General features: G+C 43.5%; 1 protein-coding gene across 3 annotated transcripts in view; it reads right to left on the bottom strand.

Moving 5' to 3' along the window:
* cadm2b (cell adhesion molecule 2b) overlaps positions 1-17,986 on the bottom strand; it is a 220,633-nt gene that overhangs the window by 82,439 nt on the left and 120,208 nt on the right. For 2 of the 3 annotated variants that reach the window (XM_053872864.1, XM_053872865.1), the window contains exon 2: positions 4,677-4,703. The exons of the other annotated variant lie outside the window; for it this stretch is intronic. In XM_053872864.1, the coding sequence (XP_053728839.1) occupies positions 4,677-4,703 (27 nt within the window). The remainder of the gene's footprint in view (positions 1-4,676; positions 4,704-17,986) is intronic. 3 annotated transcript variants of the gene reach the window in all.

Raw genomic sequence — 17,986 nt, 5'->3', positions numbered from 1 at the left:
ATGTTCTCCCCGTGTGCAGTGTCCTCCTAAACATATACATATAATATTCCTGCCTCTCGCCCAATGACTGCTGGCATAGGTTCCTGCACTAAGTCCAGGACTAAACCCTGGTTCACTGAAGATGTTTGTATGTATATGGTGTACGATATATGGTTAGGAATGATGGTGTTCTGTTTTAGGATAAAAAAATGTTGCTGAATGTCTTTATATTCTTTCTACAATTTTAACAGTGTGCGACATAAATACATCTATAGACGACACATTTCAATGAAAAACCTCCTGAAGAGTTTAAAGGTGAAAGAGCCCTTTATTGGCCACTGCACTGACTCATTTCCATGTCCCCGTCCTCACCCAGACGCCAGGCCTCCGCCCAGTCAGCGGCTGTAGCGGCGACGGAAGCCATTCATCAACTCAAGCAGAAGTGATATTTACTCTCCTCCGTGTTATTAATAAAAGCCATTAGGCCCAATGAGAGAGCTGGAACGTTGTTGCTCGTCCCTACGCTGAGCTGCATTTCCTTGCTGAGCGCGGATCTTTTCTTCATGAACCACCGGCCTCCTCCTCTGCTCATTAGAGCCGCAATTAGCAACGCAGCATTTTAAGAAGAGGAGAAATCAAGATGAGCTGTCTGGGCGACAACACGAGAAGCCAGTCATGTGACTGCAGCCGCTCCTCAGCTTCAGTCGGACTCCCTGGTTTAAGACTCTTGCCATCGTGAGGCAGCAAAACTGAGCCGCTGCTTTTATAAAATGCATTTGTTTCAGTGGCATTTTGAGGAAGTCACATGATGCAAATGTGGGTAAGTGAGAGATGCAGTAGAGCAGAGGTTCTTAACCCTTTTTGATCTTGGGGCCCATCTTTCCCAGAACAAATGGGCCCCAGGGCCCATTCATGGAATAGAACTGATTCATTACTCTTGATTTCATTTGTGATCGACAACAATATTGAATGTACTTTCACGTAAACAAACCAAAACCTTGTGAAATGACATGAAACCATATGATCAGTGCAAAGATATTTGTCATGGAGAAGTCCAACCATCAGCAGAAGCAGGTGCAAGTCATATTATTCAAATTTACTGATGAAAAAAAGAAAAAAAAATACACTTGATGCAAACTGTTGAGAAAATTGGAAAAAACTGAATAAAATTCTGAATAAAATAGATATAATAAAACCATGTCAAAATATCATAAAATAATCTATATGTATATATATACATATGTTATTTAAACTTTAAATGAAAGTGTTGCCATTTTCAATTTCCAAAACTGCTTCAACAGGTGCTTTCGTGAGCAGTTTTTACTGTTGGGGGCACCATCTCTTTCTATATCAGTTTTTCTTTTCAAGAACTTCTCCATCGTTGTTAACTATCACAGATTTGCAGATGTCAAGTCAATATAATGACACACTACTGCCACCATACATGGAAAATGTATTAAAACTGAGCGTCCCGTGGCCCTCTGGGGGCCTCGAGGCCCTGAACCTTGATCATCCTCGTGTCACATCTCCCCTCTTCATCCCTGGTATCTCCAACATCCTCCACCCAGAGATCAACTTGATCTCTTTCTTCTCCAAAATCACTATCAGAAGACCTTTCCTCCTCTGGTCAGACATCTTTCCAGTCTCCCCAAAGACCAAGAGCCTCCCTCTCTCCATCCTCTGCAGAGTGTCCCTCACTTCCACCTTTATAATAACGCAGAAAAACAAACAAGCAAAGAAGAAAAACACATTCCTATCCTGGTGGGAACCTCTCACTGACATAACCCTTTCCCCAGCCTTTCACTCTAAACCTAACCATCCAAAACACATGGCTAACCTTAACCAGGACTCTCAACCTAACTATAAATAAACTATATAAACTATAAACATATATGTATAAAGACCCAGTTATTTTGAGGCTGTCATCCTCAAATTGAGGTTAACCATGTGGAGTCCAGCTATATGGTGCCCACGAAGGCATACGGTCCCCATAAGGATAGTGTTTGGTCTAGAATTGGTCCCCACAAGACGGGACAAACAAGTGTATACACACACACACACACACACACACATTTATTTTTAAATCTCAATTTGCTTATAATTGTTTTCAAGAGTTGACTAAATAAAGTAGTAATGAACAAAAAACACTTTTAAATGAATTGAAGGTATGAGCTCCCCTTTTTATAGAACTCTTCATGCTGACGTCGTAGTTTACAATCCTCGGAATTTAGAGCGAATATTAAAGCCATCGTTCATATTTTGCGTTTCCAGAGACATAAAACAGAGGCAGCAGTGAAAACTAAGCCGACCGGAGGACGCCGGGAAAATGCTTTTAAATCCTCTGCAGCTCCCTCACTACTGAGGACGAAGGTAATTTGTGTTTGAGTGGGAAGAAGAAGAAACAAAACACCCTCTGAGATGTATTTATTTATGCAGCGTAGTGCATAATGAGTCCGAAAATGACTATTTGTTAGTGGCTGAACTCAAATCAATGACAGCGAGGGGAGACGCCGTGCACACGCGCACCGAGTATCAGGACAAATGATGAACTATTGAGGGCGACGGCGGGATCAGGGATGAGAGGCACGTTCGGGAGCTCCGCTTGGAAACTCTCTGGGAAATATCACCGCACACGGGGAAAATGTGAAACTGACTCTCATCGGTGTCCTTGAACCCGCAGCCGACCTGCGCTGAGCTAGACCTGGGTATCACTCCACGCTGGACTGGAGAGCAGTTATTAAAAAACATGGATTTTAATAAGGATTTTATGAAGAGTTTTTGCATGGAAACTTAACTTGTTGGAGCCAGAGAGGTCATGTTGTTAGAGGATAAAGATTCCTCAAGGTTCCCTCAAGTGGATACATTTGAGTATCTTGGGGTCTTGTTCTCGTGTGAAGGGGTAAGGGCGATGGTGTTCGGTCTGCTAATCTGTGCAGGAGTGGTAGCACTGTTGTGTGTAAAAGAGAGCTGAGCCAAAAGGCAAAGCTCCTTATTTACCGATCAAGCATGGTCGCTCACCTACGGTCACGAGCTCTGGGTCATGACGGAAACACCAAGATCTCCGATACAAGCGGCTTTGACAGGTGGCAGGTGTTTTCCTTAGAGATAGGGTGAGGGGTTCTGTCACTCGGGAGAGACTTGGAGTAGCTGCTTGTCCTCGTAGATAAGAAAGGTCTGTTGCGTTTCTACTTTTGCAAAGAACGCAACATACTATATTTAGATTTTTTTTTAACATTGGAAAAACATATTTTTTTTAAATAAAAAATTGTAAAAACAAAAAGTCCATCAGCATCAATTTCACATTATGATACATGTTCACATTCTTCAAAGATATGGAATAATACAATGTGAATGCAGAGGCTTAAATGGAATTATTGTACACAGTAGGTCATCAAATCAGAGTCAATTCAGTATGTCCAGCAGGGGTCAGTGTTCAGTGACACGGTATCAACGCAAATGCTTTATGATGCCTTATTTACACATGTCACTGGAAGTTGTCACCAAATGATGTCAGCACCAAATTTGCAGTGTCACCATGTTCACTTTCTCTGACTGTAGACAGAGATGCGCTGTGACACTTGTGAGCGTGACGAACACTTGTGAGCGCCTCATGACGGGGAAGGGACTCGGTGAATGAGCCGACGCCTGCTGAAGACAGCGGGAAATTTTTCATTGAAACTGGGACCAAGAAAAAGTAGCTACATTTGTCACCAGTCGGTTTTCAAAATAAAAGCTGGTTCAGAAAGTCGATAAATTTAGCAACAAAGTGTCAGAGGTGGCAACACTGTCTGTGATGTTTGTGCCAGAAAAGCACCACATCACAGAGGGCAGGGAAAGGTCCTTCCTCACGTCGCCAACGCCATCTGCAGTGTACGTAACACTGCTGCATTCAAGTGCATCAGAACGTTCAATAAAGTGACACTTTTCACTATGACCCAACACATTTTATTTCATCAAGCAGACTATGTTTTGGATTTTATCATTGTGAAATATCAAATTTCTTGTTTATTAAAAATGTCCGCACTTGTTTGAAAGGAACATGAGCGCAACTTGTCTGGAATGAAAGCTGGTCGGACTCACTGAATAAAAAAAAAAAAGCATCTGGGTAACTTGGTTGGTACAGCTATACAAGTCACACTCAGCAGAGCGTCGCTCTGACTGTTGACCGGGTTTGACACCAGTATCTGATGTAATTCTGCAGCCAAAACTGGAGGCCTTCTCCGTGCTAATGCTCATACGTCGAGCATTTATCGATCCAAAGCAAGACTCGGTGGCTGAAGATGAAATTTCACATCTGTCTTCTACATTTCAGTTAATAATTCATAGAGGACGCACAATTGATTCTTTTATTGTTTGTTTTAAGACGCACTTTTCCTCAGAATTTAAAGAAATGGATTCCATTGAAGGACCTGGATAAATATTAACCTGCTGCAGGGGTATTGACAGCTGTGTTCTGGACTGCTAACTTTTGTTTCACAGAGAATTATTGATCATTGACTGTCAAGCAGCTGTATGTCGTACAGTGGTCTCCTTGAGAAACCAGAATCCCCAGAATGCCTTGCCTCCAGCTCCGTATGTTAATGCCTCCCCCCCTCCCCCGGGCCCTCGGGGGAGATAAAAAGCCGATCCAAACGTTGTTTATTGGGAACCGTGAGCAACATAAATCATGTAGCGAGAAAATGGAGGCAATAACTCACCTTTCGCTTTGCTTTTTGTCCCGGCCACTGATAGCATGAGGGGTGAGAAGGAGAAAACAGTCGGTTAGAGGTGGAGTGAGGGAGGAACAGTGATCGCATGATAATTGTTTGCTGTGTGAGGTGAAACACGTGACACGGTGAGAGACAGAGAATATATATATATATATATATATATATATATATATATATATATATATATATATATATATATATATATATATATATATATATATATATATTTTTTTTTTTTTTTTAAGCAACAATTATTATCATCATTATTAGTAATATTTTTCTTTTGGACAGGTAAAAATTTTGAAGTAAAATAAATGTACACTTTATGCATATACTTTTTGAAAAATACAAAAAAAATCAAGTAGTATTTAAAAAGTAGTATTTTAAAAAAAAATGATGACCACATGCAGTAAAAACAGGTTGTGCTGAGTGAAAAGAGACTTGTCTTTTAATTTTAAAAAACAGGTTGTAAAAACTGTATTGTCTCTGAAATAACTTTAGAGACAATAATAATAATAATAATACATTTTAATTCATGAAAATGCGTTGAAAAAGTAGATTGGCCTTAAAATAAATAAACTTGCAGGGTCAAACACTTCAGTTCACTTCAGTTTGTGGTTTCAAAATAAAAGTGCATTGTCCCACAAAACAAGCCACAGCATTATTGTTGTTAATCAGGAAAACACTTTAAAGACAATGCGCAACAGTGAAATGATCAAAGCAGCGCGAGGCGCAATGACTATAGACGCAACAGTAAAATGAGAAACAAACAAAAGTCACATGAAATATCCTCGAACAGCAAAGGTTCAACTGGCTGCAGTGCAGGTTGGAAGCACCACAGAGAGCAGATTACAGCGAGCTGAACGCACATAAAGACGAGGGAGGCGCGCGGACGTTCCAAGAATTGAATCCACTAAAGTCAACAATGGAACAAATCCATCCAGGTTGTTCGAGATCAAACACACAAGCCTCCGCATCAAACGTGACGAGTCGGAATCCAAGTCTTCACAGGCGATGAATCATTCACATGCCACGCAGCTCCGCCGAACACTAATCCCACCCAAGTCAACACGTGAGCGCTCCTCATCCATTTATGTACAAATAACCTGAAATTCTGCCGACGTGAGGGAGAACAGCGTTTCCTGCTGGGTGCAGAGTAACGGTGGGAGTCAGAGGACGGGACTCACCAAGGTCCCAACCAGTCTTAGATTTCACCCTTTTCCACTATGGCTGGGAATCTTAGGGTTCCTCACGATACGATACGATATGCGATAAACAGCTCACGATAACGATAACATCTCGATATGGTGATACTGCAGTTACCAAGACATTGCTCTTAATAACCTACAGTTTATCTGGACAACATCTAAGACGGTGACTCACAGTCCCCACTGCCCTCAGTGACTATGGAATGATGAACGCGTGTATAGCAGCTGAACTTAACTAATAACAAATAATCCATATCCGAAAAGAGCATATCGATAATATATCTTAAGGCGAAACATCGTGATACTTTGCCATATCGATATTTTGTCACAGTCCAGTTTTCCACTGTCATGGCTCACAGCATGGTGACTTTGACACTTTAAAATGAAATTCAACCCAGAAGAAATAGTGTTTTTAGAAGCCAACTTAAGTCGGAAAAACATTTTTTGAAACGTCATTGACACGGTTAAATTCTGGGGAGCAACAAGGAAGTGAGAGGATCGACAGAGGAATGATTCCATCCAAAGATTCCTGGATCCAGACGGAGATCTGGAGCACGGCCAAAATGGAATCATCTGTTCCTGGTCACAGCATATTCAGGACCTTGGGCCCTGGAACCCAGAAGCGGGGTAGACCATCTCTCACTGCAGGCAATCCACAACCTTCAAGCAAGACATGAATCTCCACTGTCCTCCTTCACCAGAGACCTGCTTCTGTACCTTTTGGATGAGTTGCTGACAAACCACCAAAATGCATTTGACAAGATTTCAAGATTGTCATATTTTGAAATGAGAAGTATCCAGGGAAGGGGGGATGGTGTAAAATGAGCAAAAAATACAGGTTGACATTTCTTAAAATGTAACTTTTGACAGCCCAAAAAGAGGTATAATATGCTAATGTTAAGCATAAACTAGCAGAAAATGATTTCAACTTGACTTGACTGTATTATATTACATGATATTATATGTCCTTCATTTGTCCCACAGTAGGGAAATTCACCCCAAAAATAGGTGAAATAAATACATTGTTGTGACATGGCTCGAGCTCAACATGCTTGAAAGAAGGGATAATAAAAACTTGAGTAAAACAACTTTGCTTTATTATTAAATCTGGAAACAAGACTTATTCAGATGAGCCGGGGCTTGTGTCTTGCGTGATTTAAGATTTTAATGAAAAGTCAAACACCAGAAGTTAGAAATTCACCCCTGAAATGGTGTATTTTTTTGTTTCCTGTTAAGAATTTGCAGTGCATTGTAAGGCTGGATTTTAAAGATCACAACTCGCTTCATCTTCTTGTGTTCTATTCATCTGTCCAGACTCCATCTTCTCGTGTTTCCTTGCTTCAGCTGTATCTCATCCACGATCCCTGAACATCAGGCTTTATTCCCACATTGCCAGCCAGATTATTTGTTGCTGAGCGTTCCAGCGTCCCTCATCTTGACCTTGGCTTCACTGGATACTTCTTCTGGTTTGGCCTGGTTTATCTGGACCTTCAGAACTGTCTGCCCCTCATCTACTGTTGTAGGCAACATGAGCATCACAGCAAGGCGGAGAAGCAGCAGAAGATGAGGAGGAGCAACCAACCCTAACCGTCCTGCTCCCTGGTTAGATCTTGAAAATGAAGGTCAAAACAAGGTCAGCGAGCGAAGCCTGTGAGTCTGATGCCTTTGAACTCCGAGCTCACCAACCAGGAAGAACTCCACTCATTTGCCCCGCTCAGTCCTCAGAGCACAGTTGGAGTGACCTGAGGAGAGCTGTGCTATTGTTCCACTGTCTCACTGTCGCTCCTGCCACTGAGGCTCATCCATCAAGAATACTGAGGTGTTCCCATTTAGATTTCCCTCTGGTCCGGAGCTTAAATAGGAGGCTCCAACCAGATCTGGCAACCAAGATGACGCCCCCCACAAAACATAGGTTTGCCGCAACATCCAGCGGAGGCGTCCAGGTTGAAATACTTGCGTAATTATTCTGTCCGTTAGCACTAGCTTCAGCCGATATCGCGCCGTGATGAGCTTTTTTTTTTTCCCCATTTGGGCACAAATCTAATCTGAAGATGTAATTTGATTGCAGTCCAGTTTCCAGTGTGGGCGTCCACCGAAGCTCTTGAAACCAAAATAACAATCCCAAAAATCAAACCCAAGGCTCGCGCAGAAACAGATTGCTCATCTTTGAGGACAATAACAAAACACGGGCGAGAGGAACAAAGCATCCCACACTGGACAATATGCGCCGCAGCGAAACAATAAAATGGATAATAGCGCGCCAGCGACAACAAGATAAGGAAGAAATTGGGTAAAGAAGAGAAACACAAGCAGGCAGAGAGATGGGACGGGGGCCAGTTTGGCCTGCCGAAGAAAGAATGCGGCTTGCTTGGCGGCACGGACTGAAGTGCCTCCATTTATCCGCGGGACTTATTCCTGAGGCGAGTATTCAGGGCCGTAACAAAGCAATCCTCCATGGTCCCCGCGGCGGTTAGTTTAAGGGAGCGCTGAGAGGTCTGTCCCGCGCCGGCCATCAGAGGGGTCAGTGTCACGCCAACACACACGCCTGGCCGGTACCTTTTACCGGCAGCACTTTATCATTTTCCGCACGCAGGGACACACACACGCGCGTTCAATGATTAATTAAAACGCTGCTGAGAGCAAGTGTAAACAACCCAGAGAGTTTCCTTCGACTCGGCTGCATTTTCCTGCGTCGCTGAACTAGACCAGAGGAGCAGATGCGCTGTGGTGCCGTGTGCGGTGACGGTGCAGACCAGCTGGGTCGTAACTGGGTCGAACGCCGGCGCCATCTTATGACGTAGCAAAAGGAGAAGCAACTCTGTCAGCAGGTTTTTGAGGAAGAAGAGCTTGTTACCGGAGGCGATGTCTGAGGATGAAGTGCCTCGGAGGGACGGTTGAATGAACACAAAACACTGAATTGTAATAAATAAACCATAGAGTATTTAAAAATCCAGATGCAACAACGCAAGACATTTAATATTTACTGGGTGAGGCTTGTTTTTGTTGGCATTTATTTGTGTCGAACTAAAAACATTATGACCTCACTCCAGTGAAAACTTCAGAGGATGTTGTTTAAGAGTACTTTAAAGCTTTGAAGTACTGTAAATGCAACATTTATTTTTCTTTTTTACTTATGTGACTTTTTCTTTCTCATTTTCCACAAATAGGTTTCCAAATAGATTCCACAGAATTCTGGATAATTTGCGGGAAAAATAAATAAATACATAAGAACAGCCAACAATCTGAACAATTAAACAACTTCCATTTGACTATGACGCTGAAATCTGTTCATTCAACACAGTTTTTGTTTACTGAAGATGCCCACCCGGCCTCCAATGTTCCCGACATGTTGCTGCAAATTCAAGATTGATATTTACAAGGCAGGACATCCTTGAACATTGTTGAATCTAAAAGAAATCTACAAGTGTATGAGCATTTCAAAAAATATATTTTTTCTCAAGTGTGAGTCTTAATAACAGTGCAACTTCCATGTCAGTACACCAAAATGTGCTGGTTCAAGCAAGCCAACGCGTCTTCTTATTGCCCTTGCAGTGCCACAAATTTCATCCATAAAATAGCGAGCTGAAGCTACTTGCTCTGATTCAAGTCACAGTTCCCTTTTGGTCTGGCTTGGTTGTGCACCAGGTGAGTGCTGACCTCTTGACCCTGGCTGCAACCAGATGAATGCAAGAGTAGAGTATGTATGAACGTCACAACAACTTCATCCTAAGCTTCCCTACAATAGCTTGTTCTGGAGAAATGAGCGCTGGTCTTCTGACAGAAGCTCCCACAGGGTTAAGTGACAAACAGTGGCAGAGGTGAGATGTTCAGATCGGAAGCGTCCCCCCGTATGATGGGCCAACTAAAGTGATTCAAGCCCAGTGAGAGCATGATGTGGTGGACCTGGAGGTTCGAGGTGTAAATCCCCTCAAACACCTACAACTCCACGTGGAATACGGAGACGTGTAGCTCCAAACACAGCCAAAAAAACCCAACTGTTTTCCTCGCCTTCGTCACAAATGACCTCAAGAATGAAGCAAAAGCAATTCCAGAGACGCCACACTCAGTTCAGCTTCAACACTGTTCCGCTTCTCCAGTGGGAAATAAAGCGCCGCCCGCAGACACACGCATCTGACACAGACTCCAGCAGCAGAGCGCAGTACAGTGCTGATGTTCCACGCCTCTGTGATGCGGCTGGCTTTGCTTGGACAGCGACCAGATGAACTGCTGCTTTTAAACTCCTCTGGAAGAGCAAACTCCTCCATAAACAGCCGTGACTCACAGCTCACACACATGCAGGTGCGGGTCCCTGCTGGCAGCACGTGATCCTGCACCGACCTGCATCTCTGCTGCCGGTTCAATAAAAACATCACAGTTTAAGCGGCTCCTCAGGAGAGTGGTGAAAGGCAACATTACCGCCGCACATATTGTACCGCCACACAAACCAGCCGCGCAATTCCTTCTTCAATTTACTCATCGTGTATCTTCTGTGTTTCAATTGAGGCTTTTCATGTCACAAAAGCTGCCGAGTGTCCCCGCAGTTGCAAAGAAAGATTGGCTTTCACACGGATGCGACGCCACCGGATGAATAAAGGCCCACTCATCTTCTTATGACCGAGTAAAAATGAAATGTATGCTGTAATGGAAGCTGTCAGGTGAGTTTCGGCAGCAGCATGAAAGAAAACGAGCGCAGAAAGAATTGTTCGGAAAAACATGACTCAACACGTTTAAGGTCTCATTTATAGTACCTGAGGTAGCATGATAGCTTTCCAATGTCTGATCAATAACTGGATCATTGTCACCGCGCAAGCAGTCAGATGGTTTTATGGCCGGCTCATCCAGTTCCCTCAGAATTCTACACTGCAGTATCCAGTGGTGACAAGCCCACCCTCACCAGCTCTTGGCAAAGGGTCCAACAATAAGAATCTCTTGGCTCATCCAGTTCCTTCGCAACCAAATTCCTACCAACACTGCAATTCTGAGCTCCTCGATTTTTGAAGAAGGAATTGTTTCATCTGACGAAACAAGAACAGAGAGTGGAATCAACCAAATCGCCACAAGAACTGATTTGAATTACAACAGGCTTGTCCAAGTTCCTTTTATAAAGGTACTTGGGATTTGTTCTTGTTTTTTTAGCCTATCTAAAAACAAAATTTTGGGGTTGTATGAAATGAAGGGCACTTTTTTGAGTGGGCACTGAAGCGGAAAAGGTAAGTCTCACTATACTAAAGTGGGATTCAGGAGAAATGGTCAATATTTACAGAAGTAAAAAACGTGTAGTAAGCCTGTGCCACAGATGGTTTTATAGCAGCATGACCGAAAGTAAAGCCCATTAAATCACCGTCAGTTTTGATAACAGTATTTGCCTCCTCCACTTCGATAAACAAACAGAGTTTTTTACTAGTGTCCAGTTTGGTCTTGGTCCCAGATCGGCTCTCAAGACCACTTTTTTAGGGTCTCAGGCTTAAATGCATTTTCACTCTGCCTTGTCTTGGTTTCGGACTGGGCTGACTTCTGTTCCAGACCAGTCGAGCCTGACTGAAAAAAGGGTCACCTCCCTAGAGAGATGTTCCACTGGAAAGAGGCCCCGGGGACACATTGGGGGGACTATGTCTCTCAGGTTGCCTGGGAACCCCTCCCCTGTCCCCCCCAGAAGAGCAGGAGGAGGTGTGTGGGGACAGGAAAGTCTGGGCATCCCTGCTCAGACTGGTGGCCCCGTGAAGAAGCGGGAGAAAATTGATCAGGGATCTCAAATAGAACCAACTTTTGTTGCGACTAAACAGTCAGGCTGGTGCTGCTTGTTTCAGCTGACACCTGATTGGTTAACCATTGTGTGCCTGTAACCACTGGGCTCATTGGTGGATCAGTTTGTGACTCCCCATAAAAACTGTTTCGCTCTTGACCTCCAAATAGACAATAGACGACTGTCTTACCCCGCCAACTGAAAAAGTAGTGCGACAACACAAAACTAGCCCTGAAGGATGCTCCAAAGAGTCGCACTCTCTCGATACAGCTGCCTTTTCTGAATTGCAACCAAATACTTAGATAATGTTCTTGAAGAGTCAAGATGACCGTTGGGTTTGTAGTTCGACATATGGCTTCCTCTGCACTCGCTCTTCATGTATGTAGCTTACTTATAGGTCTCTGGTTGCCAGCGCCATCAGTTCTGTCTGTGTGGCTGGGATGGTGTCTGCGGCGGAGCAGAAGAACAACAGCGGCGGACGCGGATGAGGACTAGGACGGTGCCCGGAGTCAGAAGCTGCAAGACTTTGTCGCTCAGAACTGGAACCGTTAGACGAGCGACTGATAAATAATTCATGGCTGGGAGGCTGCGAGTCAGGCGGAAGCTTATGTGGATAAGAAGAGATGAAACAAAACCAAAGTGAAAATGACGCTTGCAAGCGGCCGGACCAGGAGACGTGACCTCGACTCCGAAAGCTGATGGGCAAATAAAAAAAGGCCCCCAGGCTGAACCGGCAATATTTTTCTTCACATTTTACTTCTCGCATTTCATTTGCCTGTGGAGTCACCAGAGACTTGTGGATTCACAGGTTAATTATGGCCAACAGACTCTTTTCTGGCAGATCAAGTGAGTAAATGTGGAAAGCAGCGAGGCTCAGATATGGCAGCTGCTGTGGCACTTCCAGAAGCGACTCCTGACTGGTATTAAATCTGACGTTAAAACACCCATCAGTATCACAAACTCTTTTGTTTAATTCATGGCGAGGAGAAGCCCGGTCATTAATCACGGCGGAGTGACGGAGTGAGTCACGGGCTGACGCCGGGATGAAGCGCCGACTCTGATATCGCCCATTATTGTTTTCTTTTGAGCCCGTCGGTTTTGTCCAGTGCAGCCTTGAACTTTCACCGCGGCACTTAAATCAAATCTTTGCCTGGAGCGCAGCCATTTTGAATTCACCATTTCAATGGGCCATTCAACACAAAATTGCCTATTTTGACAGGAGGTTGTAATGATACGCTTTCAGGACAGCAACATGAAAGATTCATACCTGCAATTTCCACTGGAGAAGAAAAGCAGACAGCTAACTGGGGTCTGTGGTGGCTTTATGTCCAGACGTGCGGGTTTTAATTGTGGCTTTTTATGGGTCCACCAGGCCCGGAGCATGCGTCCACGGCTTCCTCTTTGACAGTTAAAGACAACAGAATATTTGTTTCTCCTGTCTCAATCGAAATATTAGGGGTGGGGTTCGATTAAAAAAAAAAAAATAATAATAATGTTTAATGGTATAAGAATATTTGCCACAAGAAGCCACATGACTGAATCAAATGATGGACCCATACATACATTTAAACAACAAAATACTGTTTATTTTGCATTAGTTTGACAGTGGCTCTTTTCATGTCTTAAAAATATTTGTATAAGAATTTCAATTTTATCAGAATTTCAAGTACAGTGTACAGTGTGTAGTGAAAAACCTCCCTGAACCAAAGCATCTGTTTGCTTTTGTTCAGGGATTCCTCCATGTTTGTTGTTGTTGTTATCATCCTAGCTGCCACGTGTCTTGTGCATCAGTGGGATCAGTGGACCAGGATCTCCTGCACTTACAAAGGTTCCCTGTTGTCTGGAGAGCAAACTGTTCTATTAAATTAAATTAAATTAAATTAAATTCCCACCACTACTAAATATATCTACTAAATATGTTGAACTTTTTTCCATCCATCCATCCATCCATCCACCTTTGCCTGTTTATCCGTCGCAGGGTGGTGGGGGCAGCAGCTTCAGCAAGAGTGCCAAACATCCTCCTCCCAGACAACTCTGCCGGCTCTGACATGGGGATCCCGAGAGGCTCCCAGGCAGGTGAAGAGATCCAATCCCTCCATCAGGTCCTGAACCGACCCCTCACAGCCAGCCATTCCTGAAACATCTCCACAGGGAGGCGCCAAGGTTTCATCTTCATGAGACGCCCATATGAGTCTATATGACTAAGGCTTTAGAGAAAACTCCTTATTCCAATATAAAGATGTGAGTCATCAGCGAGCAGGAAATGACATTGGTTGGTCTTTAGACCCATGGTGGCTTTTCATTAAGGCCTAGTGGTTCTGCTCTGTTTGGTCCGTATCCGCAGCAAACTGAACATGAACGCAGATGGAGAGATGGCTCCATCCGGATCTGGATCCTTCATGTATGCTTTGAATGCTCCATATGAAAATGGAATATTGATAAAATAACAAATGATCTTTCAGCCCTATCAACAACACAAAAGGCTAAATGCAACCACCAAAGAACAGAATCATAACCACACACCTACTGACACACAGCTGAATGTGGTTATAGGAAGCGCAAAGGAGATGTTCGGAAGCTCTCTTCACCTAACTGACGGCTCCCAGTTGCTATATATAGCTCCTTATAGTCACCATGACTGTGAGGATGTGTTGCTCAAACAGGTGAAACATACACCACAAGCGCCGACGCACGGGACAGGACAAAACTAAAGCAAAGGATTTGACGTTCTGAAGGTTAAAACTGGCAGAAACAAGCCACATCCTCGCTGAAGAACACTTCAAATAAATGTAATCCATACAAACGTCTCTGCCAGAGACGGCACTCTGTCATACTTAACGCGCACTCCAGCGCACTCCATCCTGCTACAGCAGTCCTTTACCTTCCTAAACAAACTGGCGCGAGCCGCGCCCGGACGGACCCGGGGAGAAGGTCGACCTCTGCAGAGCAGCAGAGATAATCCACTTTGATGAAGCTGCTCACTTTCTCAAATTGTCATCCTCGCCGTCGTTCAGAGGCGAAGCTTAACACCTTGATATGAAATACTGCCTCCATAAATCACCTCGGCGGCTTCGCGAGACATCAGGTGGAAACACACGTGCAGAATCACAACATGCCGGCGCAGATCATGTGACCGCCACAGAAGGTTAGCGCGCCGCAGGGTAAATATTTCATCTGGAGTTTGCAGAAAATTCAAGTGGGTTTAGTGGACATCTATGAAGACAAGAGTCGTGTCAGATGAAAACATTGTCAAGCTGCAGGCTGTAGATTCAGCACCAGGGACAGCGGCGCCACCAGGACGCCATCGTCCGTGACCGTGGCTCCAAATCTCGGCTCTTGCTGCATCCAAATATATCACCCCAGGATCCACATGACAATATTCTGCTGCTGGTGTCAGCTAGAAAATCCAGGACACAATCCACCGCCCGTATCCAGGCGGCTGAAGAGCGGCGGCGGCGCCATTCATCAGTGATGAGACTCTCCACTTGAGACCGAACCTGCCGGATAATGGCCCCTAAGAACCAATCAAGCGCTCAGGACGCCTCGCTCTTTAGCATCTCAACAGAGGATTAGCGGAAGAGTGCTTCCTCTTTACCCTTGAGAGTCTGCACGAGGGTCATCGGGACCCTGGAGAAGACGCCCGAGGCAGACCAGTCGTCAGGTGGATCCGGAGCTATGGCCTGAGGGCGGCCTGCTCTTTTATAGACTGTGAGATTTATCGACACCAGCGCCTGGACTGAATCACCGCGGGCTCAACAATCAAGTTTGTAGACAAAACACTAATAACCACTGAAGCGGCGCCGATGCAAATCAAAGAATAAAACACTGCATCAGCATTTGCACCTGCACCTCTACAGTCGTGGACTCGGGCGTCGGGGGCGAGTTTTTCCTGCATATTCACCACCCAACAACTGCACAGTTAAGTTCCCCTTCTTCTCCTCCAACATTCTTGGTCCATCGCTGTCTCTCTGCTGCGTGTGTCCAGAACATCTGCCCTCCATAACATTGTCCCTCTGATATATGTCCAACAAAGAGATTCCCAATGACAACCTCAGGATCTTCATGTCTGGCTCTCCTAACTCTGACTCCTGAGTTACATGGCAGTGACCACTGCTGTCCTATAAAGGCACCCTTTCCCTCCTGCTCCACGGGGCCTCCACTTTCTTCTTCACCTCCTTCATATCTGACCATTACTCATGACATGACATGTTTTGACCACCTCTTCTCCCCATATTCTCCTCCAACCATCCATCTTCAGCACACATCATCTGTCCATCACCATGCCGTTCAAGAGGAGATGATCCCATCCTACGCTCACCTTGAATCTCTCTCTCTCCATCCAATAGTGTTCCTCACCCGTCTGGCCTTATCCCTGTTCGCCCCAAACTCATGTACTTAGAGTGGAAAACACGTTTAAATCTATTACTTACCTTTGTGATGGACTGCTCAACTCAACTCAATGTTGCTCTGCAATAACAACATTTTTTTTTCCAGTTTCTTTTTTAACTGATGGGTTCTTACTTTTTTGTCATCCATTTACTAATGTACAAAAAATATCATTTCATCATCATATTACATATGAATTTTTAAACCCTTAATGGCATGTTCCGTAACAGTACAGTAAAATTACTGTGTTGCATGTGTTACACTTTTCACATCAATGACTGATTTATATCAGACCTGGCCAAAGAGCATCCTGGGGGCCATATGCGGCCTGATGCCTCTATTTTAAAATTATAAATCATGTTCAAATTTTTCTGCTTTTTTTGTTCTCTCTTTAAGTCACCACCACCACTTGAGCAGTAAATATAGCATGTTTGAAGACTATAATTTTATTCTGTTCATTGACTATTTTTGTGTGTTCTTCTTTTTCTCAAAATACATTGAAAGAATATTGAAAATATATTTTGAAATAAACTGCCTTTTTATCTTGAGCGTCCGGTCCATAGTTATGTTTATTTATATTCAAATGAAATGCATATAAAATTAAATATTTCAATAGGTTTCATGGCATAGTTACACTTTTTAATATCTGTACTTACATTTAATCTTTTTAGGTTCATTTCGTCCTTGTTACTGAAGTACATATTTTGGATACTTTTCCGTCATGTTTTGTAGTTGTAGCTGTCTCTCTTTTGATGATGGCCCCTCACAACAGTTACAGTTCCTAATGTGGCCCTCGAAGAAATTTCATTGCCCACCTCTACTTTATATGATATGGATTACATGCACATCTCATATCATAATCTTAAGTCTCTTCTGTACATATGGACACGTGACGTGATGACAATGTTTATAAAAGATTATAGTTTGTGGATTTAAATTAATCTACTTATAAACACTCAAGGCCACTCGAACCTAATCATGCTGCATTTTATTATTAGAAATTAGATTTTTTTCTTTTTAAATTTGCAGCTGATAATATTTAATAAACCACGTTAGAACTTCTTCTATGAAGCCTTATGAATGTACCATAAATGTAGTAATTATTTTTATGAATTATTGTCATTATTATTATTTATTTATTTTTTAATATAGTTTGATGATCGGAAAACCCTTTTTTTTTTTTTTTTTTTTTTTTTAAAGAGTGCGTCTGGAGCGCTTCTCTTAACATAGGACCATTTCCAGTCGATGCCATAGCTCTACATGGTCTAGGCATAGCTCGACATGGATGTGGCAGCGAAGCTACGTTGGAAAAAAAAAAATTCTGTGATAAATATTCCCCTTTGTTGCACAGTCACTTGTCAGAACCAGTATTCTAACCGTGGACTACAGCTCTGGGAAATCCTGTTGGGACACCTCCAGATGTTGCGCAGGTATTTGAAGATAAAACTACTAGCACACTGCCTTACTCCCGTGCCAGAATGTGGATGCAACTGTTGGTACACCATCACTGCAATAAAGGCGGTTCTCAATACCATAAAATAAAAAGTGGGTTGTTGCTACTTTGTATCCAAAAAACTGTACTCCTACACTCCCAGTACAGCTATGTCATTTCAAAAAATGTCTAAATAAAGCTTCTTCAGAACAAGCAGCGAGAGTTTTATGTTGACCATTAGAGGAGTTCCTTTATTCTGCATTATTACTAGACTTATTTTGTAGCCTCACAAACAATCCCGGGGTCGAAGCCCCATCCTGCAGAGAGGGAGACAAAGCGTCTGCTGGGACGGAGCGGCTATAAACTGCTTTAGATGGGGCTTCACTTTTATTTGACTCCAGTCGCAGTGCAGACTCGGCAAAGTTGGCTGACAACAGGGGAATCCCAGAAAAGTGCTCGGCTTGCAAGCATCCATGTCAGCGCCGACTGCAATGCCATCGTTTACTTTCCCTAAAACTCTCCTGAAATG

Source organism: Synchiropus splendidus, chromosome 8, assembly GCF_027744825.2.
Source record: "Synchiropus splendidus isolate RoL2022-P1 chromosome 8, RoL_Sspl_1.0, whole genome shotgun sequence".
Lineage (NCBI taxonomy): Eukaryota > Metazoa > Chordata > Actinopteri > Syngnathiformes > Callionymidae > Synchiropus > Synchiropus splendidus.
The sequence above is the reverse complement of the archived record's forward strand: the minus strand, read 5'-3'. Positions and strand labels throughout refer to the sequence as shown.